Consider the following 27,300-nt stretch of genomic DNA (forward strand, 5'->3'; position numbering starts at 1 on the left):
TCTCGACCATTTTGGATGTGATATGATCGGCACCACGCTGCGGCCGCCTTTGCCCTCCCCCCCCCCCACACCCGGTACCCATTGATTTGAGGCTGGGTGAGCCCGGAGCCGCTTTAAGCGGGGACAAGGCCGGTGAAATTCCGACCTTTGATCACCATCGCGGGAATCGAATCCGGCTTTTCCGCGTCGCAGTCAAACGCCCTGTTGACTAGACCACCACGAGACCGTTTTCTGTTGTTTTTTTCCTATTGTGTCTCTCTCTCACTACATTTCTGTCATTTTATGGTACGTGGGGAGAGGGTGATGATATCTTATCTTTGCCTCCTTTCAGAATCTCTCTCTTCTAAGTTTAATATGTAGCTCTTTCTCCTCTCCTCCTTCTTCCTGCCTCCCCTCTCTCTCTCTTCACACACACACACACACACACACACACTATATGTCGTTTCTCTTCTCCCATTCTTTCATAATTTACCCTTGACTTCATTCTCTATTTACCTGATCTTTCTATTCCCCAACTACTGCGTTGTTCATTTTTTCCTAAGTTTTCTGCCATTTCTCTCCCTCTCTCTATTTCACACACACACACACACAAAGAACTTCCGCAGTGAAGAGGACAAAGGCGAAGTAGGGAAACAACCAAATAGCCTTGCGACTCCCGTTTTTGTACAAAGGTAGCCGCCCGCTGAAGCGTCGTTGAGAAAAATTCATGTAATCAAGTGTGGACTTGCCCACCAAGACGGAAGCGTGGCGAAGGGTCGCCTCATTTCCGTCCCAGTGGGCGCTCACCGTTATAAATGTACGAATGTATTTGTCGATGTAGTGTGTATATTCAAATTCCTGATGCCGTTTATTCTCTCCGCAGCGAACTTGCCCTTCACGGTGGAACTGAAGACGCCACACTACGTGCTCAGAGGCGACACGGTGGAGCTTAGGTGCATCTATGACGTCAAGCCAGAGCATCTGTCTGCTGTGAAGTGGCTGAAGGACGGGATGAAGATCTTTCACTTCGAGAAGGAGAGGAATACAAAATATAGAATGTACCAGATGAAAGGTGCGACGATAGATGTAAGTATTCCACACTCCTTTCTGAATGTGTTAATCATGACGGTACGAAGGGTATATAATGATATTCAAAGAGAAGACACGTGAGAAATAATAGGGTGATCATAACTTAGATTTTACGGGGAAGTCAACGGGGTGAAAATAGCGATTACATGATGATTTTACATGAAAAGGCAACTGGCTAAATATTAGTACGAACATCAGATGGTTTTACAAGAAAGTCTTCTGTAGAGAAATGAGAGCGACGGTCTGATGATTTTGCTGGAAAGTCTCCGGGGAAATATGAGGGCTATTTTATGATGCTTTAACGGGAAAGTCTTCTGGGGAAATATGAGGGCGATCACATGATGATTTAAGGAGAAAGTCTTCTGGGGACATATGAGGGCTATTTTAGGATGCTTTAACGGGAAAGTCTTCTGGGGAAATATGAGGGCGATCACATGATGATTTAAGGAGAAAGTCTTCTGGGGACATATGAGGGCTATTTTAGGATGCTTTAAAGGGAAAGTCTTCTGGGGAAATATGAGGGCGACCACATGATGATTTAAGGAGAAAGTCTTCTGGGGACATATGAGGGCTATTTTAGGATGCTTTAAAGGGAAAGTCTTCTGGGGAAATATGAGGGCGATCACATGATGATTTAAGGAGAAAGTCTTCTGGGGACATATGAGGGCTATTTTAGGATGCTTTAACGGGAAAGTCTTCTGGGGAAATATGAGGGCGATCACATGATGATTTAAGGAGAAAGTCTTCTGGGGACATATGAGGGCTATTTTAGGATGCTTTAAAGGGAAAGTCTTCTGGGGAAATATGAGGGCGACCACATGATGATTTAAGGAGAAAGTCTTCTGGGGACATATGAGGGCTATTTTATGATGCTTTAACGGGAAAGTCTTCTGGGGAAATATGAGGGCGACCACATGATGATTTAAGGAGAAAGTCTTCTGGGGACATATGAGGGCTATTTTATGATGCTTTAACGGGGAAGTCTTCTGGTTTGATTGATTGATTTAGTTTATTTTACTTCGCGTTTTGTGCCTCTTGGCTAATTTGCGAAGATGGGGATGAGTGATGAAATTATGAAATTGATGAATGGACATTCACAAACAACCAAGCCCGACTGGGATTCGAACCCGGGACCCTTGGCGTCGCAGCGCGATGTGCTAACCACTTTTTTTTTTTTTTTTTTTTTTTATTTCCTTTACTATTTACATCTGATTATAACAAACTTTTCATGATTACTATACAGGTTTTACAAACTAGGATATATTACATTTAGAAAATTCGCATAGACATTGTTCTTTTTGTTTGCCGACATATTTTGAAATGTGTGCCTTAAATAATGCACAAATTGTTCATGAAAGTCAACTTGCTGATAAGTAGAGGCAAACCAAGCATATTGCCCTAGTAACCACAATACACTGTTCTGTTTCTTTTTAGGGAAATAACTAAAATTGGGAAACAGAAGATGATCAATTGTAATATTCTTCTCATTGGTACGACAGATGACACTTACGAGTTTCGCAACATATTTCCATGACGTAGCGGTTATTAAGCATTCACTGAGCTTATGCACTAAACTATCAGGCACGTTACATATTAAACATAATGATGAATCTGCCATGTGCAGATCATAGAGTTTCACTCGAGTCAGCAGTATTTGATGCACTATAACGAACCACGCCGATCGTATTCTTGTTGCGAGATGCCTCGCGTGTATATTTTTCCACACCACAGGCCAACGACCTTCCGGGTGTCTTGCAACTATCTTTACAGCCTGTTGAGACGCTACACGCATTCTTCTGTACATGTGCGACACCACTGGAACAGGCAGGCTAGGAGTTTGTAACAAGCCATAGCAGATCTCTACTAAGGTATCACGGAGGTACCTAAGGTTGTGGGGGAGGTTAGTCACGTTTATGGGGGGATCCAACTGTATATGGGCCAAGCAGTCTCGAAGAACATGACTTGTAAGGCTATGAGGGCTCTGAATCATCGTCTCTATGTCCGCTTGAATGCGGAGCGCCTGGCTCTTGTGGTGCACGTGTGCAAGATTCAAGCCTCCCCCAGCATTATCTAAACACAAGGTCTCGTGATTTACACGTAACAACTGCCCATTCCAAACAAACCAGTTGACTGCACTTTTCAGCTTTGTTACATCCAGCATTCGCATCGGAAGTATTTTGGCTATAAACCACACTTTCGAAAGAGCATACACATTAACAAACGTGACTCGTGATTGCAAGCTAATGTTTCGAAACTTATTAATTTGTAGCACTGCTTTTACACTCCCAATCACTCTATCATAATTTACTTGTATCATTCCTTGCAAAGAAGGCGTAAATACTACACCAAGTATTTTTACAATGTTTACAACAGGGAAGTGTTGAACTGGTGTGTGTGGTGGAGAATTATTTAAAAACATCAAACAGGATTTCTTTACATTTATGTGAAGGCCTGAATACACCCCAAATTCAGTCGTTAGTTTATGAACCGTGTCCACATCAACAGGTGACTGAACTAAAATGGTGACATCATCCGCATAAGCTAAAACTTTTAGCGACTTTGACAGAATAGTTATTCCTTGTAACCGTGCTTCCAGAGAGGCAAGCAGGGGACTTAGGGAAATACAAAAAGCCAACATGGATAAGGGATCTCCCTGTCGGACACCTGTGACAATGCTAAGCGTTTTTGTTAGAAACCGATTAATCTGTATTTTCGATTCAGCATTGTTATATAGCCCTTGCAGTGCTGAGAGAAAATTCCCCCGTATGCCCCTTTTGTGGAAAACATGAAACATATAATTATGGTTCAGCGAATCAAACGCACGTTCGAAGTCCAAAGCTAAAATCGCTTGATCCTTTAACTTTTTCTTATTATGATTACTGGTAACCACTTCACGCAGCGTTTGCAACACTGCATAAATGTTTTTATTTTCACCATATACATATTGCATGTCCCCCACCAAGTTGCTTGAGTACGGCATTAAACGTGCAAGCATACATCGTGTGAAAATTTTATAGTCGGTGCACAGGAGTGTAATGGGGCGATAATGAGTGATCTCTGTCGGCTTTGCACATTTCGGTACTAATACTATAATACCTGTCTTGGAAGTCTTGCCCATTTTATGTTGCTGAAAGGCCGCGTTGACCCACTCAGTTAAAGTCTGCCCCACTAGCGTCCAAAATGTTTGAAAGAAGCACGTAGGAAGCCCATCCACACCAGGGGCGGAGAAAGGCTTTGACGCTTTCACCGCTTTATATACTTCTTCGAATGTGAAATCCTCATCAAGCTTAGTTCTATCATCATCGGAAAGTACTTCCGTAACTGCATCCACAACAGAATCATAATTTGAATTGGCAGGTTGGTGCTGCGAAAACATCCGAACATAATGCTCATATATTGTACGTTGTATGTCCTTAGGTGCTATGATTTTATTACCCGCTCCATCTGCGAGTTCAGTAATGAGTTTCCGTTGTGCATTTTGTCGTTCTTGTATCACGTGACTAATCGACACCGCTTCTTCAGGGTCAAACTGAGGCAGTCTACTTCTAATTTTTGCACCCATACGTTTGTGGGCGGTCATATTTAAGAGTATTGCTTGTATACGTTTAATTTCCGTATGAACCGGTCGTCCTGCCGATGCTTCTTCTATTAATTCACGCAACACACGATAATAAAAGTGATATTTATTATTCCAGTCACGAGACCTCTCTTTACAGAATGATAAACAGAAACGTTTAACTGCCGGTTTTAGGATTTCATCCCACCACCGAAGGATGTCAGTACGTCGAAGGCGATGCGTCTCCCAAAATCTCCATTGCTCATGAAATGCTCGTTTAAATTCCTCATCAGATAAAATGGACGTATTCATTTTCCAATACCCATATCCCCTAGGCACTAAGGGAAGATCAATGTTAATTGCCATTATCACCGCCAGGTGGTCCGAAAAACATGTAGGGGTGAGAGAAATCGAAGTAACTTTCTGACGCAGTGCCGGGGTAACATAAAACCGGTCTAGCCGGGACGCACAATTGTCTCTAATATAAGTATACCCCTGCTTATCAAAATATTTATCTGTCCAAACGTCCACCAATTTAAAACCAGACACCAATTTTTGGAGGGAATTAGATGTTGCAAAACCAGGACGTTGATCTTGTGGAAGCAAGACGCAATTGAAGTCGCCGCCACAAATGATATGTTCCTTTACACCTTGCAGTTCAGCCGCCACATCTGTCGCAAAAAAATTGTTCCTCTGTGATCTCTGATTTGTACCTGATGGGGCATATATATTGCATATCCAAACATTTGCCACTTTCGCACATATAATTCTCCCATTAGGATGACACACAACGTTAGTGATGGGCACCGTATTTTTCACGAGAAGCGCAGTCCCCGTTGCTTGACAATTTGCATTATTATATACTACTATAGATGGGGGCAGTTCAAAATTTATCACTTGAACTTCCTGGAGAAAGGCTATATCGAGAGACGACTGGATAAAAAAGTCACCCAGCGCCTCTTGTTTATTCCTGTTTTGTAATTTGTTAATGTTAATCGTGCCTATTCTGAGTGTTGTAAACATATCTATTGTAATCGTCCTACATGTTATCAGGGACGCTGTATCCCCCTTATTGCCAAGGCTCTCCTTGTAACCATTATACCCGACATTTACACCACAATACAATAAGACCAATAGATGACAAAAGTACCACATCAAGTAAATGGAACAGAGTGGTACAAATCGTTGATCTTCTTTACAAAAAGAAGAAACTTATATATACAAAAAAATATATATATATACTCAATCACTCTATCATACCTATCAGTCCCCTATCAAAAGCCCTTCTTATAACCACAATCATTACACTCTTACAAAAATTACTTAAACCTCCTCAACATTACTACTCAGTCCACGCAATCAGTTTGTGGAAAATTTAGTACTATTAACACTGTTACCTTTAGGTACATTGCCTAATTTTTTTTTTTCTAACTAACCTGTTTATAATCATGTTTAGTGTTGTCAGTATCCACTCCACTCTCTCGAAGAAATATTATAGAAGGTACACCTGCAGTATTTTTCTTCTTTTTTTTTTTCTATGACGCACACGACAAATAACTTTGGATACTACACTAGGGGTGGTCACTCCTTCCTTTCTTCTGTTAGTGCAGATACCCATGGGTGTGGACTCAGGACTCCCCAGATACCTGTGGATGTTGAGGCAGAGCTCCCCCTGGTTTTTTCTTCTTGCTTATTGGCGGGACGAATCGTGGTCTGGATCGCTTGTGTCTTGAAGAGCGTCGTTGTCCTTTATCCGTGTTAATTGCCGGAAATTCATCCTCTGTTTTCGATTCATCCCCGGATCCACCTTCTGTGCCGGTGTCTACTTTCTGGAATTCTATCTTCTTGTCTGCTTCATTTCCGAGTTGTGAGGGAATTCCTGAGGTGTGTTGTACCTTGTCAGGTCCATCTAGTGTTGTTAAGGGGTTGGAGTTGGAGCTGGAAGGTTGGCTACTCTCTTCATTTTCACCTACACTTTCACCTTGTTGTTCGTTATGTATTTTGTCTTTTTCGGTGCTCTTCTTTTGGCTTGGGTCGTTTGGTGTTAACTGTGTTTGACGCTCTGGATCCGTAGCGGGTGTCTCTATTGTTTCATTCGTGAAATGGGGGTTGGATCTATGGCAATTGACCTCTTCTCTTAATGTTGTATTCGAGTTTTGGGGTCTTGTCAGTACTGGAAGTACTGTAGGTTGGGATACCATAGGGGTCGTTCCAGTGGTCAAATTAACAGGGACTCGTCCAGTTCTATTAACGCGGGGTCGTCGCGAGGGGCATTCTGAGAAGTTATGTCCCTCCAAATCACACCCACTGCACGTACGTACTTGACCAGAATAAGTTACCCAGTACCTGTCTCCTTGTATGGTAATGTACGAAGGGATTGCTTTCCGCAGGGCCATTTTAAACACAATGCGCCCCGTTCGTGTTCTATAAATATGTTCTTCTGAATACCTCTCTTCCTTTACGTTCAGCACTTCACCGTATTCACTAATTACATTACGAATCGCATCGTGGCTTAATTCGTCTGGCACTACATGCACACTTACAAAAACACTCTGCTGGTCTGCCCATTCCACGTCTATTTTATGCCGTCCGTCTGCATCATAATAGGGTACTTCAGCTCCATAATCATTTAATAATCGCTCACCCACAACTTTCGTTACAAATTTCACAAATACACAGTTTCGATAGTAATCAATTTCAAAACTTTGAACTTGGTTCGATGTCACACCGTACGTGTTATGAAACCACTTATGTAAATCCAGCGAAGTAGGTCTAGATTTTACACTACGAAAAATAAATTTCAACGTATTTTGTCTCTGTACCGGCATGTTTGTCTTCCTTCTAGTCTTTCTCACTTAGCATGTACGTACTACAAAACAGTGCTTGCTCAATTCAACTCAAGAGTATTTGCCTTACCTGCCACACGGAAAACAGCGAACGCGAAAACACGATCTGCACGCGGCCGCGTGTGCAGCTAGGTAAACCACTCGGCCACAGGGTCGGGCTGGGAAGTCTTCTGGGGAAATGTGAGGGCGATCACATGATGATTTAAGGAGAAAGTCTTCTGGGGACATATGAGGGCTATTTTAGGATGCTTTAAAGGGAAAGTCTTCTGGGGAAATATGAGGGCGACCACATGATGATTTAAAGAGAAAGTCTTCTGGGGACATATGAGGGCTATTTTAGGATGCTTTAACGGGAAAGTCTTCTGGGGAAATATGAGGGCGATCACATGATGATTTAAGGAGAAAGTCTTCTGGGGACATATGAGGGCTATTTTAGGATGCTTTAAAGGGAAAGTCTTCTGGGGAAATATGAGGGCGACCACATGATGATTTAAGGAGAAAGTCTTCTGGGGACATATGAGGGCTATTTTATGATGCTTTAACGGGGAAGTCTTCTGGTTTGATTGATTGATTTAGTTTATTTTACTTCGCGTTTTGTGCCTCTTGGCTAATTTGCGAAGATGGGGATGAGTGATGAAATTATGAAATTGATGAATGGACATTCACAAACAACCAAGCCCGACTGGGATTCGAACCCGGGACCCTTGGCGTCGCAGCGCGATGTGCTAACCACTCGGCCACAGGGTCGGGCTGGGAAGTCTTCTGGGGAAAAGGTGAGGGCGATCACATGATGATTTAAGGAGAAAGTCTTCTGGGGACATGTGAGGGCTATTTTAGGATGCTTTAACGGGAAAGTCTTCTGGGGAAATATGAGGGCGATCACATGATGATTTAAGGAGAAAGTCTTCTGGGGACATATGAGGGCTATTTTAGGATGCTTTAAAGGGAAAGTCTTCTGGGGAAATATGAGGGCGACCACATGATGATTTAAGGAGAAAGTCTTCTGGGGACATATGAGGGCTATTTTATGATGCTTTAACGGGAAAGTCTTCTGGGGAAATATGAGGGCGACCACATGATGATTTAAGGAGAAAGTCTTCTGGGGACATATGAGGGCTATTTTATGATGCTTTAACGGGGAAGTCTTCTGGTTTGATTGATTGATTTAGTTTATTTTACTTCGCGTTTTGTGCCTCTTGGCTAATTTGCGAAGATGGGGATGAGTGATGAAATTATGAAATTGATGAATGGACATTCACAAACAACCAAGCCCGACTGGGATTCGAACCCGGGACCCTTGGCGTCGCAGCGCGATGTGCTAACCACTCGGCCACAGGGTCGGGCTGGGAAGTCTTCTGGGGAAATGTGAGGGCGATCACATGATGATTTAAGGAGAAAGTCTTCTGGGGACATATGAGGGCTATTTTAGGATGCTTTAAAAGGAAAGTCTTCTGGGGAAATATGAGGGCGACCACATGATGATTTAAAGAGAAAGTCTTCTGGGGACATATGAGGGCTATTTTAGGATGCTTTAACGGGAAAGTCTTCTGGGGAAATATGAGGGCGATCACATGATGATTTAAGGAGAAAGTCTTCTGGGGACATATGAGGGCTATTTTAGGATGCTTTAACGGGAAAGTCTTCTGGGGAAATATGAGGGCGATCACATGATGATTTAAGGAGAAAGTCTTCTGGGGACATATGAGGGCTATTTTAGGATGCTTTAAAGGGAAAGTCTTCTGGGGAAATATGAGGGCGACCACATGATGATTTAAGGAGAAAGTCTTCTGGGGACATATGAGGGCTATTTTATGATGCTTTGTACGGGGAAGTCTTCTGGTTTGATTGATTGATTTAGTTTATTTTACTTCGCGTTTTGTGCCTCTTGGCTAATTTGCGAAGATGGGGATGAGTGATGAAATTATGAAATTGATGAATGGACATTCACAAACAACCAAGCCCGACTGGGATTCGAACCCGGGACCCTTGGCGTCGCAGCGCGATGTGCTAACCACTCGGCCACAGGGTCGGGCTGGGAAGTCTTCTGGGGAAATGTGAGGGCGATCACATGATGATTTAAGGAGAAAGTCTTCTGGGGACATGTGAGGGCTATTTTATGATGCTTTAAAGGGAAAGTCTTCTGGGGAAATATGAGGGCGACCACATGATGATTTAAGGAGAAAGTCTTCTGGGGACATATGAGAGCTATTTTATTATGCTTTAAAGGGAAAGTCTTCTGGGGAAATATGAGGGCGACCACATGATGATTTAAGGAGAAAGTCTTCTGGGGACATATGAGGGCTATTTTATGATGCTTTAACGGGAAAGTCTTCTGGGGAAATATGAGGGCCGTCATATCATAATTTAGTAGGAAAGTATTTTGGAAAATACGAGGGCGATAACATGATGATTTTACGGGAAGTTCACTGGGGAAATATCAGTACGGTCATATGGTTATGACTTACTTCCCCCCACCCTCCAAACAAATCACACTAGTGTTGCTTTACGAGAAAGGAGCTTTGAGACAATTTAGGGAGAAATTAATATGTGTTTTTACGTCATCAGTTTGATTTCATCCCGCCGTTGGCATATTCTCTGATTTACTCTAATCCGTTCGCTAAGCCTCCAGCGTGAATCTTTATTCCCGGACATTCCCACTTTATCCAGAAGAGCGGTGCCTGTCTGCAAAGTCCCCCGCGGCCGCAGAAACCAAGGATCCTCTCTCGCGTGACCAACTGACGTCACGTTCTGCAGGAGCCTTTGTGGCTTCCAACTCTTTAGAACGCGGGGTGGAGCATCGTCCTGCAGAAAGTTTTGAAAACCTTGCGCCGGAGAGGGTGGCTTTGAGTGTAAAGTGCATTACGTGACTTTTCAAAAAAATCGGCCGTCAGTTAAGGCGTTTGTGCGAGGTTCGCGCAAAGAGCCGCCTTGTGGCGTTACGTTCGTTTGCAAAAATCCTTTGGTGCTTCTTGTGTTTGAAGGCATTGTTTGGTTGCTAGTTAGGTCAAGCAGAGGGAATTGCTCGCTCTGTGCCGCTTTGAAAGTACTTTTCGGAGTGAAGTTAGTTTATTCTAGCAAAGCTTCCAGTTGTATTCATGAATCTAGATAGAGAACATACCAACAGCGAAACGACGTCAAAATTCACTAGCAATCATGTGACAACCAAACAATTAACCTCTACTGTCCACTGTACCTATTTTAGATTTTGACCCAGCATCTCTTAGAAATACTATAGAAATGGTCAGCTTTGAATCTGAATGGATATGCGAACTAACATGATGCAACAGTAATATTTCATCAGTTAACTTTTACTACATATCCTGAACAGGTGTATAGTCCGTCCGTCTGCCTTCGTCACGCTAATGGACGAAAGTACGCACGCACTGACGACTAGTTCAGTGGCAAAATACAGGAGCCACACTGAAGTGGCCGCGGTGGCTCAGTCGGTAACGCGTCTGACTACCATGCTAAAGGTCCCGGGTTCGATCCCCGGCCGGTTCAAATCCGGAAACTTTTCTAACGGTGGAAGCGGCCCCGGCGCCTACCCAGCGTCGAATAACATGGGTACCTGGGGGTAAACCCTGGGGGGTAAAGGCGGTCAGGGGCGTGATGCTGATCACATCACCCCCACTCACGACCGGATCAAGAAAGTGTGGGGCGTTACCCCCACACCCCCTATACGCCTTCATGGCGTGGTGCTATGCACAGGGGAACACTTTACCTTTTTTACACTGAACATAGCTGCTATATTGAAGGTGTGGGCAAAATGTTCCCAGAACCAACAAGTATGAAAGGATATACAGTGCCTTTCACGGTCGAGTCTTCCGCGGAGCGGTGGCTGTTACACCGGGCAGCGGGAGCGCGTCTGCCGGCAAACTGGATGCTACATCCATGTAAATGCAACCGCTAGCTATGTAATGAAATAAGCTCGTACAATTACATTGAAAGTTACAATTAAAATGAGCACGTACCTTGTTACAAGAGGTGTTGGAAATGATGTCATCCTGCTTCTACACATTTACCGCATTTTGTAAGGAAATTTTCACTAACACGTATCAGTTCCTCTTCCGAAATCGCTTCAATTACTCTCCTGATAATTTCTTTCAATTCTTATAGTGTATGGCTTCAGGTTTAAAAAGCTGGTCGGTATTGCTGCTACAATCATTTTTCATCGTCTTCTTCTTCTAAGAGAACCAAACCCAACAAGCCTAACCTAACCACCACAGATTATTTACTACCCCAAAAAACTACCAGTCAGTGGAAATGCTTGAAAATGTTTGTAGCAGCAATCACTACCTTAAAAGTTTGGTAGCTCGCCATGCAGACGTCATGCAAATGTCTGTTTCTTGTGCAAGGCGCCGGAGGGATTTTTGAAAAGCGTGTACCAATCATGCTCCAACGTCGTCTAGTTTCTCCCCAGTAAGCACACGCCGTTTCATCAAGAACTGACCCTGTTTCCCTATTTGCTCATACGTTCTCGAACATTGCCCCTGTGTGGAACAGAAACAACTGGAAATTCTGCCTCCAAATGCCTTCTGACTGCCCTACATGAATTCGGAATGACGTAAGAGTCGTACAAAAAAAGGCGTTGTTTTAAGTTGTACGTGGCATTATTAGGACAGCAGAAGAGCACCAGTAATACGTAAACTAAAACAAAACAATCTAAAACACTTGTTAACACCTTAACACTTCACAAACACGTGCAAACTGCACACAAACTATCTGGATACTGAGGCACTGACGCGTCCAGTGCCAAGGTCAGCGTACAGCTGTGGGTCTAAATACCGGCAGACGCCTTCCCACTGCCCGGCGTAATAGTCGACCTTTCACGGAAGACTTGACAGTGAAAGGCACTGTATTTCTCCGGTCACTTATAATCGCATTACATTGTCTACTTTAAATTCGTTCTTACAGTGGATGGGTAATAGTCACGTCTTCCGCGGGCGAAAAGTAATGTCAGCAGAAGCGTTAAATGCTGACAATAGAAAATTCAAAAGAATGCATTAGAACGCAGGACAAGCTTTAATAAAAGCCAAAGGAAATTCATAACAATTTTGCCCCTTCTGCAACTCGCTCTCATGCTTATTTTGGGATTTCTCCACGAGTAAAATAATACGAGTTACATACGCTATTCAATACCCAGTACATCTAGCTTTTATTAAATTACGTGAATTTTCATTTTCTGGAAATTTGCTGAAAGCTTTCAGATACGCAGAGGACACTGAAATCCCAAGGTAAATTAAATTCGAGGAGTCGCTTGCATAAGTAATAAGCAAGCGAGTTGCTTCAGGCGTCATTGTTTGGTTCTTGGCCAATACACTTGCTGAAACCTCCCCCTCTGGCGTCATCATCGTATTCAGTATTCTAAATTTTTGTTCCTCCTCTCTATCCCTCTCTCTCTCTCTGTTCTCTCTCCGTCCCCTGAACCCATCCATATTTCAATGTATAAAATATTCATCCGCGGCAAACTTCACTAGTCAATTGCACGTTGCCCGGGTAACGAGATTTTTCAAAACTTTTGCCCGCGTTTCCCCAGCGCGGGAAGTTGTCCGGTTCCTCTCCTCGCCTCAACTTCCTTGTTTTGTCACTCAATATCGCGTTTCCCGCCGCAAAGTGACGCATTCATTGTTGATAAGGCAAACACTCGCCTTAGGGTTGCCTCAGTTTCGCAATAATAGGTGTCGCCGCACGTTAGCCTTGCGTAAATTGGTAGGTGGCAGACGGACGTCGGGGACGGGTGGATGCGATATGCTGGGGAAAGCACTCGACCAATGGACGTCGTTGCTTTCTGCGAGGTTCGCGGTCAGGGAGTAAAGTGGAGCGTGCTTCGGGTTCTGTATCCCGAGCCTCGCGTACTGTGAGATTTGTATTGTCACACTGAATTAATGAGCAAAAGTTAGTGAACGAACAGAATGACAGGATGTAAAATATTCTCTTTGCATTGTTTGTACTTCAAGTGATTTATTTTCAACTGATTGCTTAGTTTATGTCCAACACTTTTTAAATTTCGCTCGTATTTTCTCCCACTTTTCTACCTATCATATCTCATTCCTTCATTTCCACATAATGTATGATACTTGTGTTGTAGTAATAGCCTGCCAAATAAGAACAGCGATGATCCAGTGAATAGAGTGTGTGACTTCCAGACGGGTTCGAATCCCGGATTGGATGGAGTGACGACGGCAGACTTTCTGATGTCGGTGGGCTACATTTTCAATGCCAAATGCATTTTGTTATTCACTATGCTATTACATGATAAAAACAAGCATTTATTATCCAGTAATAACTAACTAACTCTCTAACCTCCTTGAACCCGAAGGTTCATGGCTGCAGCAACACAGGCCTTACATCTGTCCCTATCCTGAGCAAGATCCATATACTCTACCAATTTCCTTTAGGTCCATCTCTACATTATCCCCCATCTTCGTCTTGGTCTTCCTACAGGTCTCTTACCATCAGGTCTCCCAACAAGAATCCTGTAAACTCCTCTTTCCTCTCCCATTCGTGCCTGCTCACCTAAGTCTTCTTGATTTAATCATTCTAATAATATCTAGACATGAATACAAATTATGTATTTCTAAATTATGTAACCTTCTCCACTCACCTGTCTCCTCATCCCTTTTAGGCCCAAATATTTTCCTAAGGATTTTATTTTCAAATACTCTCAATTTATGTTCCTCTTGTAATGCAAGGGACCAAGTTTCACATCCATATAATATTACACGTAAAATTACTGTTTTGTATATTTTAACTTTTAGTTTCTTAGATATTAAACGAGAAGACAAAAGTTTATGAAGAGAAAAGTAACATGCATTTCCTGAAGTAAGCCTGCTTATCATCCAGTAATAAGAAGTTTAAATAATGCAGTAAAACCAGTTACGTAAATTCAAATTCTACATTCTAACCTTCTAACCATCATGGTTAGCGCTCTTCAAAACCAGAGAATCTGGGTTCGAATCGTCTAAGTTGTCTCATCATATTTACTATTTTTCAAGACATTTGCCTATCGCCTTAGAGTTAAGCACTCATACGACGCTTCCAGAACAGTAATCATTTTATGGTGTATGTGTCTCGTTTTTATTGCCTGTCACTGTACAATAAGACCGTGGATGCAATTATTTCAGCACGTACTACACTCACTGCCTTACCCGTTCACTACCTGAGGGGAAACCATTGTTGAATAATGGAGCATGTTCGATTGATGAAGACAAACTTGAAACATTTGCATTGTTACTTTCCTATCCGGAAGCGCCTTGGTCGCTTTTGTCTCCATCAAAAAGGACGAGTGAATTATCAACAATGGCGACCTTCAATCATTCACTCTGTTTGCGATGGCTACATTTCACTGTTCCTCCATTTTGTGCGGTCCGCTATAAATGATTGAAGATTTGGATAACAACGCTTTCGCCACGAACAGTGCGGTGTGTAATCAGGCGTGCATTCGTTCCTTAACCCTCCCGACGTGTGTTGTCCGCGAGAGTAAACAATGAACAAAACAAATATCGCCGCAACCCAAATGATGTGTGAGTAAGCGGCTGATAAAACATTACGCAGAGAGGGTTTTCAGCTCTGTGTATTGGAACCTTAACATGACGTCAGCAGTTAGTAATGCTTATGTATTAGGCTCTCTTTCGTTCGTATCAAAATATGAGTACGCTCACCACTGGAGCAGGTACTCGTGCTCTCACTCATTTTATTCATACAAAGTGGAGTGCGTGCTCCAAACAGTTGAGAAAGGACAAAATTAGAAAATTTTGGACTTGATCTACAGTTTATGGATTATATCGAGACAAAATTTGGCAGTGCCTCGGTCTCGTGTCGAGTTGTAAATGCCTTTCTTGTTCTCGGTCTCGTCTAGATTTATAAATTTCAGTCTCGTTTTGTATGTTTGTTTTTTTTGTTTCACGCTTCGTTTCGACGCTACGAACCCTCAAAGCGGGATTTACATCCTGTTCTCTAAATGTAAAAACGTAGCACAGGTTCCAAATTTCCACTTTGTAACTTTTAGAAGCAGTCTCAAAGCAAAGTATTTTTTTTATAGGTGACAATTTTCAACGCTAGGTATCGTTCTTCCCGACAAGTCTCCCAAGACCTGGCCACGTCGTCCTCTTGTTTTTTTCCAAGACAGTCCTTCAAATCGAGACGCTTTGATTTGATTTTTGTTACTTAGCGTCGCTTTTCTGCCAATCTTGACTAATCGGGATGATGATGATGAGTGATATGAAAAAATTGATGAAGGAACACAAACACTCACGCCAAAGTCGGGAATCGAACTCGAGACCGCGTTCGTCGTAGCGGTCTGTGCTAACCACTCCGCCACTAAGGTAAGCAAATTCGAGCCAAGGTATTATCCGTAATACAGTTTGAAGAGCGACCTGAGCCACTAAAATGTGCATCCTCTGAGAAACGAACGGGAACCCAAATTTGATAATATACCGTTGTACGGAAATCTAGCCAAAAATGAGTTTTCAAAATTACACGAGGGACTCTCAGATTGTGTGGTGGTAAACCTGTCGCCTTGTAACCGAAGGTTCCCACCAGCCTCTATGGCGGTGTGGTTAGTACAGCCGGATTCGAATCCCGGCTTGGACATGGGTGTTTGAGTTCCTTCATCAATTTCATCATTTCATCACTCATCCTCAGTTTCGCTATTAGCCAAAAGTGGCAGAAAAGTGAAGTAAAATAAACCAAATCAATCCCTCAAACCAAAGATTCCAGTGATCCAGTCCCAATGAGCCTACCCAAAAACAAACAAACTTTCTCAAATGTGTTTTAAGAAAATAAAACGTACGCAGTTACTTTCAGTAAAATTGTGATCCAAACGTTCTCGCCTCCATTTTTCCGCGGACCCAGGCCCGCCTGCCCATTCGCTAAATCTGCCACCCTTCCTGGCTTTTTAAAACTTCGCAAAAATGAATCAAGGTTAGAGGATTATTATCTTCGCACTCCTCCATAATGACTTGCTTTCCTGATGAAGATTGGAGCGTGACTTCCCTTTATAAATCTCCGCCTCTTCGCACCTGGACGTGGGCTGATAACCCCTTTCCTCAGGGGGTTCCCCCCCTCTTCGTCCGTGTGTGTGTCTGGAGAGGGAAATGGCGTGACGTCTGTGATCCTGGCTTAGTCCTGGCTTTTCTTTCAATCCCGCAATATAATTTCCCAAAATATTTCCACACTACAGATGTTTTTCTCCCTTGAATCACACTCTGACATGTCACCGTAGATCTCTTAACGATTGCGGCTGGGAGATTCAATATAGGTGATTAAAAAATCATTCCCTGCAGTTGCGTGCTCATCAAAGGGCGGGGAGTTCGTACATTTATTTTAGCAGCTAACCCTTATTTTGACATGTTTTCTTGCATTTGACGTTCTTTTTTTTAGAAATGGTGGGCCAAAAAGGGGTATAACCCCAACCAACTTTTTTTTGGATGTGCCATTAGAAATTGAAAATTTACAATACTCCACCGTTGAATTTGTGCATTTTAATTTACAAAAATGGATTGATTGATTGATTTGCTTTATTATACTTCGCTTTTTGTGCCACTTTTGGCTAATTTGCGAAGATGGGGATGAGTGATGATGGCATGATGAAATTGATGAATAGACACTCACAAACATCCATGCCCAGGCCGGCATCGAACGCGGGACTCCTGGCATCGTAGCGCGAAGTGCTAACCACTCCAAGCCAAGAGGACCGTCACAAAAATGGAAAGGAACACTTTGTGTGTGTGTGCACGAGCGCGCCTTATCATAGGCCGAGCCAGGAAACCGCCCAAGCGGCAGACGGAAAGGAGTGCCTATGGAGGACCTCCTTTTCGCTTTTCTTTGAGTTCACTTACAGAAGTGTGACACCACAGACAAATGTCTTCGGTGACACTGAAGGTGCTACTCGAAAACTGATTTGAAAGGCGCTTGAAATAATAACAATTAGCTACAACCTAATAATCATGAAGCTTTTAATAAAGAACACTCACTTTTCCTTCATTACTTTCATTCAGAATGTTCTCAGAATCCAACGATCCTGAGATCCAAAAGCACTCCAAAGGAAGCATTTGAAACTCCCGCGCGCATTTGGAGAGAGCAAGTGGTCCCCGAGGGGGATTTGCCACTAGGCTATCCTAGTCTATAGCCTAAGGGCACAAGAATATGAGACGCAGTGCAAGTCTGTATGGCCAACTGCAAAGGAAACCGAGGTCACGTAACAGTTATTTCTCGGAGAAACGAATGTGTGCCAAGAATTGCAAGCCAAGTGGAGGGATATTGATGATTGAAATAAACATCCTTGTTTCTCAGTTTGTGGCCAGTGTGGCTACCGTAATGTAGTGTCGGTTTCGATTCCTTTGGTGCGTGTTCAGTATTAGTGTTGTGTGGCGAGATGCATAGTGCAAGTGTTGCTTACAAACGAAAATCGAGGAAAGAAGAAAAGCACCTTTCGGAAATTCTAAAGAAAATACCTTAATTAAATTCATTTTTGCCATGAACGCCAGAAGGAAACAGTTTTAGGTGAGTGTTCCCTTGTTAAATCTAAGTGTATTATCGAGTTTCACGAATAATATATCTATATTTTAAAGTTTACAAGTGTTGTTAATTCACAACATGTAATTATTGTAAGTGAAGTACCATGGTAACAATAATAATAATATGTCGGCATGGCCCAAAACAATTGATAGCCGGACCCAAATTTGATAAATTCCCCTCTGCCTCGTGAATGGCGTAGTAGTAACGTCGTTGCCTTGAAATCAAAAGCCCCTCCGAAATTTTGAGAGAATCAAGATTTTCAAATAAAAGCAGTGAAGAACTAGGGGAAAACCAGAGACCTAAGTGCAAATTATGCTTAAAATGGGCCTCTTTACCATTGTTGAGAGTGGAAATATTTTAATATATGAAATATCTTATTGTGTATGCCGCCAACCTAGAAAACAGCTATGCACTATCCACCTTTACAATTCCAGCCCCTCCCGAAATAAAATCCTGCGTACGCCAGTGCATGTGGAGGCACAAAACAAGTCGACCTCCTTGGCTGAGTGGTTAGCACAGCGCGCTATAACGTCAGGGGTCCCGGCTTCGAATCCAGGCTAAAACTTGATGTTTGTGTTTGTCTGTCCTGAAGTTCTGAGTGAATTGTAGAAATTGAGTTCAATTGATAGGGTAAAGGAGGGGAAGTTCGCCACGAAAATGCTTTTCATTTTTTTCATTCTAAACGAATTGGGAGAGGACAAAATTTATACGATACAAAAAGTAGTTATTGTGAATTATGAGGAATATAACATAAACACTGTGTTAATTATACTTATGACGTAATAATAAAAATACTAAAATGAGAAAAAGTGGCTAAATTCCTCCACATGCTGGGAAATTTGCCATACTTATTTATCTTAACTTATTTATCACTTTATCGTCAGTTTAAGTCTATGAAATGCAAAGTTGTTGGCAATAACTCAGACAACAAAGTGTAAAAAAACCTACCAATGACAATACAAAACTGCTTAGAAAGATACAATACAAACTAATTTGGAAAGTCTGTCAATAGGCACTGTTCTCCAGAAGGAGCAGAACATGGATTGGTTATTGGCTGTGAATCGGAACGTTGTCTGTTAATCTGGCGAATTTACCAGCAAATGCATAGTCGAAAGAAAACAACTTATGTTTACTTGTAGATGCACGCTTTCCAAAGCAAATCTTTTCACGACATTCTTACGGTTTGAGGTTACGATATCAGTAATTAAAAGGAAGAAAAATAATTGTTATCTGCCACGAAATGACAATTTCCAACGTAGTATTGAAATTCGGCACCTTTCTTTGTCTTCTGTGTAGACGCAACTGCGCATTCCAAACTGTACTGCTTGCTTGCTATTTCGCTCACCACACTGCAGATTTCAGTGGAAACAAGACACATGTTACTTGATTTTTACAGGCATCAGTGAGTGTTTCCAACCTATAGTTTCTATCTACGATTACAAAAACCACAAGTACGGCGAAATTCCCAGCATGACGAACATCCCTACTTTTACCCTATGACGTTGCGGTAAGGAAAACTGCCACTCACGAGTTTTTCGTGTTTTTTTCTTTTAAAAAACCACTAAAACCATTGAGCTTTACTCGCTCGGATAGTTGTATTTATTAAGTGTTAACCTCAACGGTCAAACGTAGGAGGTTTAGAAAGCGCTTCTACAAATATCTGAGATGCCACAAGCCGACCGTGGATTTCGACACGAAGCAGAGTGCTTAGCACACCAACTTTCAACTTCAAATTTTAGTGTCACTATAGGTCTCGTCTCGTCTTAGGGCGGGTGACCTACATGCTGACAAGAAAAGTGGGGAGCGGGAATACGCCGCAGACCAACCAAACAACAGCGGTAGAACCAAGAGATACGACTTGGCGGGAGGAAGTACTATGTGCACCTTGTTCTACACGCTACTGCGTTCCTTATCGCGCTGGATTGGTCGCTTCCCCTCTCCCCACTTTCCTTGCCACCATGTAGGGCGCCCGCTGTAAGACCAGACGATCTCTAGCAGTATGGTATGTGACATATTATTCCAAGTAAATGGTGAAGGCACATTGTGGTTCGGATCCCACTTTAAACTGTATGTCCAGTCCCGATTAGCCTTACTGTGCATCAAGTGGACTTAAAACATCAAATCAATCAATTATTGCAAGTAAATATTGTAAGCCAGGCGATGCCGAGTCTGACAATGGATAGTTCAACAGCAACGTCCCTCATGAAATCCTATTTGTAGTTCGTCATTTCTTAAAGGGTTAAAACTAAAGCCATGAAAATAGTCCAGTCAAGGTCACGCCGCCAACCTACAGTGCTTCTTATAAGAAGACCTCAGATTTTTAGGTTCTAAAAAGTGTTATTTTAGGTTCCTACAATAGGCTCTAAAATCCTAAAATAGGTTCGAAAAACCCTAAAATAGGTCCTAAAAATCTTAAGTTAGGCTCGAAAAATCCTGAAGTATGTTCACAAAAATTTAAAGTAGTTCAAAATTCCTGAAAATGCTGATTAGGTATAGTCACCGGCCATGAAAATGGGACACCTATATCCTGAAATACGCACTAGGTTGCATAACGTAATGTGTATTGCCTAACCCGACGGGAATGGCAGAACTCATCATTGGAAATTTGCTACTAAAATCCACTCTTCGCCGTATAGTTAAGCAACAATCTTTTTTCATGTTATCCACAGTCAAACTCCGCAATTTTGTCTGTGAGGATCATCTTATATGCTAAAAATAATCTTTCAACAAAAACATGGTGAACAGTGCAAAATTCAATGCTGAAATGTTAGTTTGCAAGGCGTGAATGCCACAAAGCACCGATGCGAAAGTGAGCAAGATCACACAAATCAGACCACTTTAGATTGTACAGGTAACAGTGGCACCATACATTTTGCTTCAAAATATCACCATGGACTTGGAGGAAGGGAAATCGACAGAGAGTACGTTTCAAACACGTTCGTCATTGAACGTTTTCGTGACCAAACAAAGCAAATGCCTCTGTATGACATAAAAATCCTGTAAAACCTTTAAAAATATATAAAAACCTTTAAAAAGGCTCGATTTAGGTGCTTAAGCTTAAAATAGGTTCTAACAAGCAAAATAGTTTTTTAGGCACTATAATACTTCATCAGTTGTTCCATTTTTTAACGAAACGCTGACATAACTTATTATTTCTTACATACCTGTAAAGGGAAAAATAGGTTACAAACCTAAAATTCGAGGTCTACTTAAGCAACAATTTCAGTCGACGAAAGCAACCGCATACGTACAACGCGCGAAGTGACGACTGAGCAACTTAGAAGAAGTGTGGTAACTCTGGAGGGCCAGGGGTGTGGAGGAGGCAAAAGGAAACTTCGACCTTGACTGGACTGTTATCGAGGAGAGACCAATAGTGGTACATTGACACCACCACCACCACGGAAGAGCTCTACGAAAAGAATGTTTACATACGAGGGTCGAGACGTGGCATCTATCAGCCCTGAAGAGGTGTCCAAGAGAGATTTCTTTCATCCTCTTGTATATATCACCCGTGCGTCCATACTGGAGCATTTTTATCTATTTTATTGTCACATGGATTTGTGGGGATTTCTGTACAACATGCTTCCTGGTAACCTTGCAGGTGGAGATCATTTGGACATCTAGGGCGCATCTAACAAGTCCTTATACACAAAGAAAAACAAAAATAAACGGTTGATGTCATCCGTGTTTATGATTCTGGCGGAAATATAATTTGCAGTTTGAAAAAAAAAGCGGGAGCGCCTCCTTTAACCCTCGTCTAGTGCGGCCCTGCATTCATGTCGTCACGTCTCTGTACTACGAAAAGAATAACAGGGTGTAACGACCCTGTGTGGTCGCCATATTATATTTTGTTAACAAGGTTTGGTTAAAGAATGCATGCTAAATGTCCATGCGAGGCATACGCTTTGTTTAAATCGAACTTGTTCTTTAGAACGTTAATGATTGTCTTTTACATAGTTAAACACATTGTTAGTAATGCAGAGTTCTGCGCAACTCGTTATTAATTGTATTGTCTAAAAGCACACAGTTTTAGTTTATGTTAACACGTGCATTTAGTGATTTTTCCACTAGTGTTTTCTCAAGGTCAAACCATGATAGTTTTCAGTACGGAGTTTGCAATATGTAATCAAAAAGTGAGTTGGCAACGCGTAGTCATAGTTAGGATTTTCGCCGCCCATGCGCCACCGCGTCTATAAATCCCGGTACAGCGAGACCGGAGCTCAGTTGAAACTGAGTTCGCATGAACTTTCCAGCCTGATCATTACCAGTGCGTAGTTAGAGATCGGTTAGTTCATTGAACTCTCCAGCCTAATTATTTCCTATTTTTGTGGGAGCAGGAAAAGGTTTATTATCCATTTTGCCTTGACTCATCTCACTCAACAGGTCGCTAGGTGCCGCGGCTTTCCGCGAGTTGATAGCTTCCTGGAGATGAGGCTTTGCTCGAAAAGGTTTATTATCCATTATCCCGGAGCTCAGTTGGCTCCCTGATGTCAACTGGCAAACATCCAGGGGAAAACCGGCCATCCAGCCAGAAGCCTAGCGGCCATCCCAGAATTTGGTTTGGATTTGGTTTGGTGTTTTAAGTCCACTTTATGCACAGTAAGCTAATCGGGACTGGACCTACAGTTTAAAGTGGGATCCGAACCACTTGTACCTCCACCGGGTATCGAACCCGGGACCCCTTGATTACAAGGCAATGACCATCCCAGAAGGAAGGAAGGAAGAAGAAAGAAGAATAAGAGCCTAGCAGCAACCAAACTACCTGGTCTAATCGCTTCGGCTGATAGGTGCCAGGCACTACCTGCCCGGCTTGTCTGGGAGCACCAGGACCTCCTTCCTAACCTGCCGCCCTTGTACAGGAGACACCGGTCGGCTTGCCGATTCCCAGCTAGGGCTGGGGGTGTCACGGCATCCTTTAATCCTTTGCCCAGCGTCCGCTTGTCGGAGGTGCCGGCTTGCTACTGCCAGTTTCCAGCTGTGGTTTGGGGGTACCACAGACATACTACTTTCTCTTACAGGGGAGCCCCTGACGTCGACAGCGATCAGCGCCCTAAATAAAATTAGGTCCCTATACTCCCCCTGGCGCCTCACTGCGAGGAATAAATTGGATGTTCCCTGTCCCCCCGTATCTCTTCGAGACCAAAGGTGTGGTACAGGTAAATGCACGTAGGGGTTACAGGTAAAGACGCGTGGGCTAACACACATTCTTTTATTGAGATTATATTAAACCCATATATACATAAATAAAACTGGTGTAACCTTTCATTATCCCAGTAAGCCCTGAGATACTTGAGTCTATGTTCAACGATAGGTAAGAAGTTAGCACTTATGTGTAGACTTTTGCCGTCCTCCTAATTAAAGTGTTTAGAGTGTGGTAATTGTGTGTAGGAGGATCCCGACGGACGTTGCAAGGGTATTTCTTGAATTCTGCGTGAATTTCTTTCCGTAGACATGAAAAACTGAAACTTCTATTAATCCAAATTCCATTGAATTTATACATAAATGTCCTCACCTTAAGTTTATCACAGTTTAGCTTTCATTTGTATCGAAGAAAAGAAAGAAAACTGTGTGGAAAAGAAAACAGAATTATCTCGATCCGTTTACTTTGTTAGTGTGCTTTGTAGATCAATCTATCTGACAGGCAGAAGAGTATTGCAAGGTAAGATATATTGAAGCTGATTAGGTAAATATGAGTTTGAGATTCTTATACAATTACCATTTTTTCCTATATTAATATACTTACTTAGTCGCGTCCTCTTCTACCTGCCGGTGTCGAGGGGTTACAGAGAGTTCTCCAGACGTTTCTGTCCATCGCCTTTTCCTGTGCCTCTTTCCATCTTATGCTTCGTTTCTCCAAAATCTCTTTGACACTCATATTCCATGTCTTTCTTGGTCTTCCTTTTGGTCTTGTTCCTTGTGGACGTGCTTCCCATATCTGCTTTGGCAGTCTCGTCTCACTCATTCTGCTCAAATGGCCGAACCATCTGAGTTGATTACGTTCAACTGTTTCTTGTAGTGGCTGAGCATTTAAAGATTGCCGAATGGTTTGATTCCTTATCCGATCTTTCCTGGTTTTCCCACTTATTCTTCGAAGGTACCTCATTTCCATTGTTTGTACATTTTGCAGGTGTTTTCCAGTCATTGTCCAATTTTCACTGCTATATGTAAGTGTTGGTATATAAATTGTTTTATATACAGTGAATTTTGTTTGGGTAGATATTTCTTTTTTGCCTATAAATCCTCGGTTTATCATTTGATATAGCTTTCCTGTCTTCATGATTCTATCTCTTATTTCTTCCTCTTCTTTTCCTTGACTGTTTATAATTACTCCAAGATACTTGAAATTTGTCACTTGTTCTAAAGGTTTGTTATTCAGTTTTAACTTATGGTTTGTCTTTTCTCTGCTAATTATCATTGTTTTAGTTTTCTCCGTATTTATTTCCATATTCTTTTTCTTTAATTCTTCATTAAGAATATTTAGGTTATATTGTAAACTAGCCTGTGTATTAGCTATTAGTATAATATCATCAGCGTATATGAGCTCTGTTAGTTTAATTGATTTCATATTCCAGTATCCTACATGAAATTGTTTCATTTTTATATGGCATTCCTTTATTACTTCATCTAATAGGATTATAAATAGATATGGTGATAGTATATCTCCCTGTTTAACTCCTGTTGTTATTTCAAATTCCTCTGACTGGTGGTTTCTCGTCCTCACGTAGCATCTGCATCCTTTGTACCAACTTTGGATTGCTTTTATTAGGTTTTTATCCACTCCTTTCTTCTCTAAAGATTTCCATATCTCATTCCAAGGAACTCTATCAAAAGCCTTTTGTAGATCTATAAAACATACATGTGCCTTTTTATTGTATTCTATTGTCTTGTCTGTTATTTGTTTGAGGGTGAAAATATGGTCTTGTACACTTCTTGCTGGTCTAAAGCCTGCTTGACTTTCTTCCAATTGCTCTTCGACATATTTTCTGAGTCTGTTCTCCAGGATTCTTGAATATATCTTCCCTGGCACACTGAGCAATGAGATTCCCCGATGGTTTCTGCATTCTCTATTATCCCCTTTCTTGAAGATTGGGATTATTACTGATATCTCCCATTCCTTCGGTACAGTTTTCTTTTCCCATATAGCATTCAATAGGTTCAAAAACAGTTGCTCTCCAGCATTTCCCATGTATTTAAGCATTTCTGGTGTTAAACCATCATGTCCACTAGCCTTACCTAACTTCATTTTCTTTAATGCTGCTTTTAATTCTTCTACTTTGATATCATTTATTTCCTCTTCTTCATCCTCCATTTCTGTATCTTCTGTGTGGAAAAGAAAACAGAATTATCTCGATCCGTTTACTTTGTTAGTGTGCTTTGTAGATCAATCTATCTGACAGGCAGAAGAGTATTGCAAGGTAAGATATATTGAAGCTGATTAGGTAAATATGAGTTTGAGATTCTTATACAATTACCATTTTTTCCTATATTAATATATCCCGTAATATTTGTGACTTTGTGCCATGAAAACTGGGAATTATACTTCACTTTTATCATAATCCTGGAGAGGCCACCGTGTATAATCTTTATTCGGCGGCAAACAGTCCGCAAAAAGAAATTAAATGAAATAAATTCTAATTTGTACTCGTATACCACTTAACAAATGTTTTGAACTAAAGTCACCAGTCACCTGTTAATTATATTTAAAACAACGAACAAACTTGTTATTCGAAAGCAATAAGTATGTGGAAGTAAAACGACAATTTAACAAGGACTAAATAATGTTAAAGAATTCAGATCTTCATCAAAGAAACTTGTAAAAAATTTCCTTATTAACTACAGTACATGCAATACAATAATTAACCAGTAACTATTACATGGATGTATGGTAGAAAATTTCAATAAAAACAATATTTACAGAAACTTTCAATAAAAATTTATACGGCATGGTTGCTAATTAATTATTATTATTTTGAAATAATTACATTTAAACCAAGGGGGAATCTTGTTATGAATGATAAACTATATTCAAGTAAACAAAACATACGAACAGCATTATATAAAGTGAAAATAAATGCATTTCGTCCATCAGAGACGCTTCTGAAATACTTGCTTATAAACTACAATCCTTGTAATACAGTCGTTAAAGACAAAGTACTACACGGAACAATGCTAGTCGATTTCAATAAAAATTATGAAGCATTGGTCTTTATTTATATATTTATTTTGGAATACTTCGATATTAAAAAAACACACGAAATATAAATATTACATGCATACATATTTAAAAGTAAAAATAAATAATATGACAGTCTTCTATTGTACATAACTGCAGAAATTTCCTTAAATACCTTGCGACAGCACAAAACATAGCATCATCGTCATAATTCGATGGCTAGTAGATATTTTAAAAGATCAATTCCACCCTGCTTTCTTTCCTATTCTCTCCTCATCAATATTGGAACTAAATTATCCTCTTGTGGTTTTTTCCTAAACAAAATTGGAGCTTCTTCCACTTGTCATCAACTTTCCTGTGTCTAGCGCTTGTTCTTCATTTAAATTTTAGATCCTCCCTCTTCCTGAGTTTACAGCTTGTTCGTCAATTAACTTGCAGGTTATCCATCTTCCAGCGTTTACAGCTTGTTCGTCAATTAACTTGGAGATTCTCCCTCTTCCTCCGTTTACGGTATGTTCGTCAATTAACTTGGAGATTCTCCCTCTTCCTCCATTTACGGCATGTTCGTCAATTAACTTGGAGATTCTCCCTCTTCCTCCGTTTACGGCATGTTCGTCAGTTAATTTGGAGATTCTCCCTCTTCCTCCGTTTACGGTATGTTCGTCAGTTAACTTGGAGATTCTCCCTCTTCCTCCGTTTACGGCATGTTCGTCAGTTAACTTGGAGATTCTCCCTCTTCCTCCGTTTACGGCATGTTCGTCAATTAACTTGGAGATTCTCATGCCGTAAACGGAGGATAAGGGAGAATCTCCAACCTAAATGACGAACATGCCGTAAACGGAGGATAAGGGAGAATCTCCAAGTTAACTGACGAACATGCCGTAAACGGAGGAAGAGGGAGAATCTCCAAGTTAAATGACGAACATGCCGTAAACGGAGGAAGAGGGAGAATCTCCAAGTTAATTGACGAACATGCCGTAAACGGAGGAAAAGGGAGAATCTTCAAGTTAACTGACGAACATGCCGTAAACGGAGGAAGAGGAAGAATCTCCAAGTTAATTGACGAAAAAGCTGTAAACGCTGGAAGATGGATAACCTGCAAGTTAATTGACGAACAAGCTGTAAACTCAGGAAGAGGG

General features: G+C 41.5%; 1 protein-coding gene across 1 annotated transcript in view; it reads left to right on the plus strand.

The window, feature by feature from the left end:
• The window catches only part of LOC145988322 (nephrin-like), a 580,912-nt gene that overhangs the window by 348,424 nt on the left and 205,188 nt on the right, over window positions 1-27,300 (plus strand). The window contains exon 2 of the mRNA XM_083123185.1: window positions 863-1,065. Within this exon, the coding sequence (XP_082979311.1) occupies window positions 863-1,065 (203 nt within the window). The remainder of the gene's footprint in view (window positions 1-862; window positions 1,066-27,300) is intronic.

The sequence above is a fragment of the Lepisma saccharinum genome, chromosome 5 (genome assembly GCF_977018435.1).
Source record: "Lepisma saccharinum chromosome 5, izLepSacc3.1, whole genome shotgun sequence".
Lineage (NCBI taxonomy): Eukaryota > Metazoa > Arthropoda > Insecta > Zygentoma > Lepismatidae > Lepisma > Lepisma saccharinum.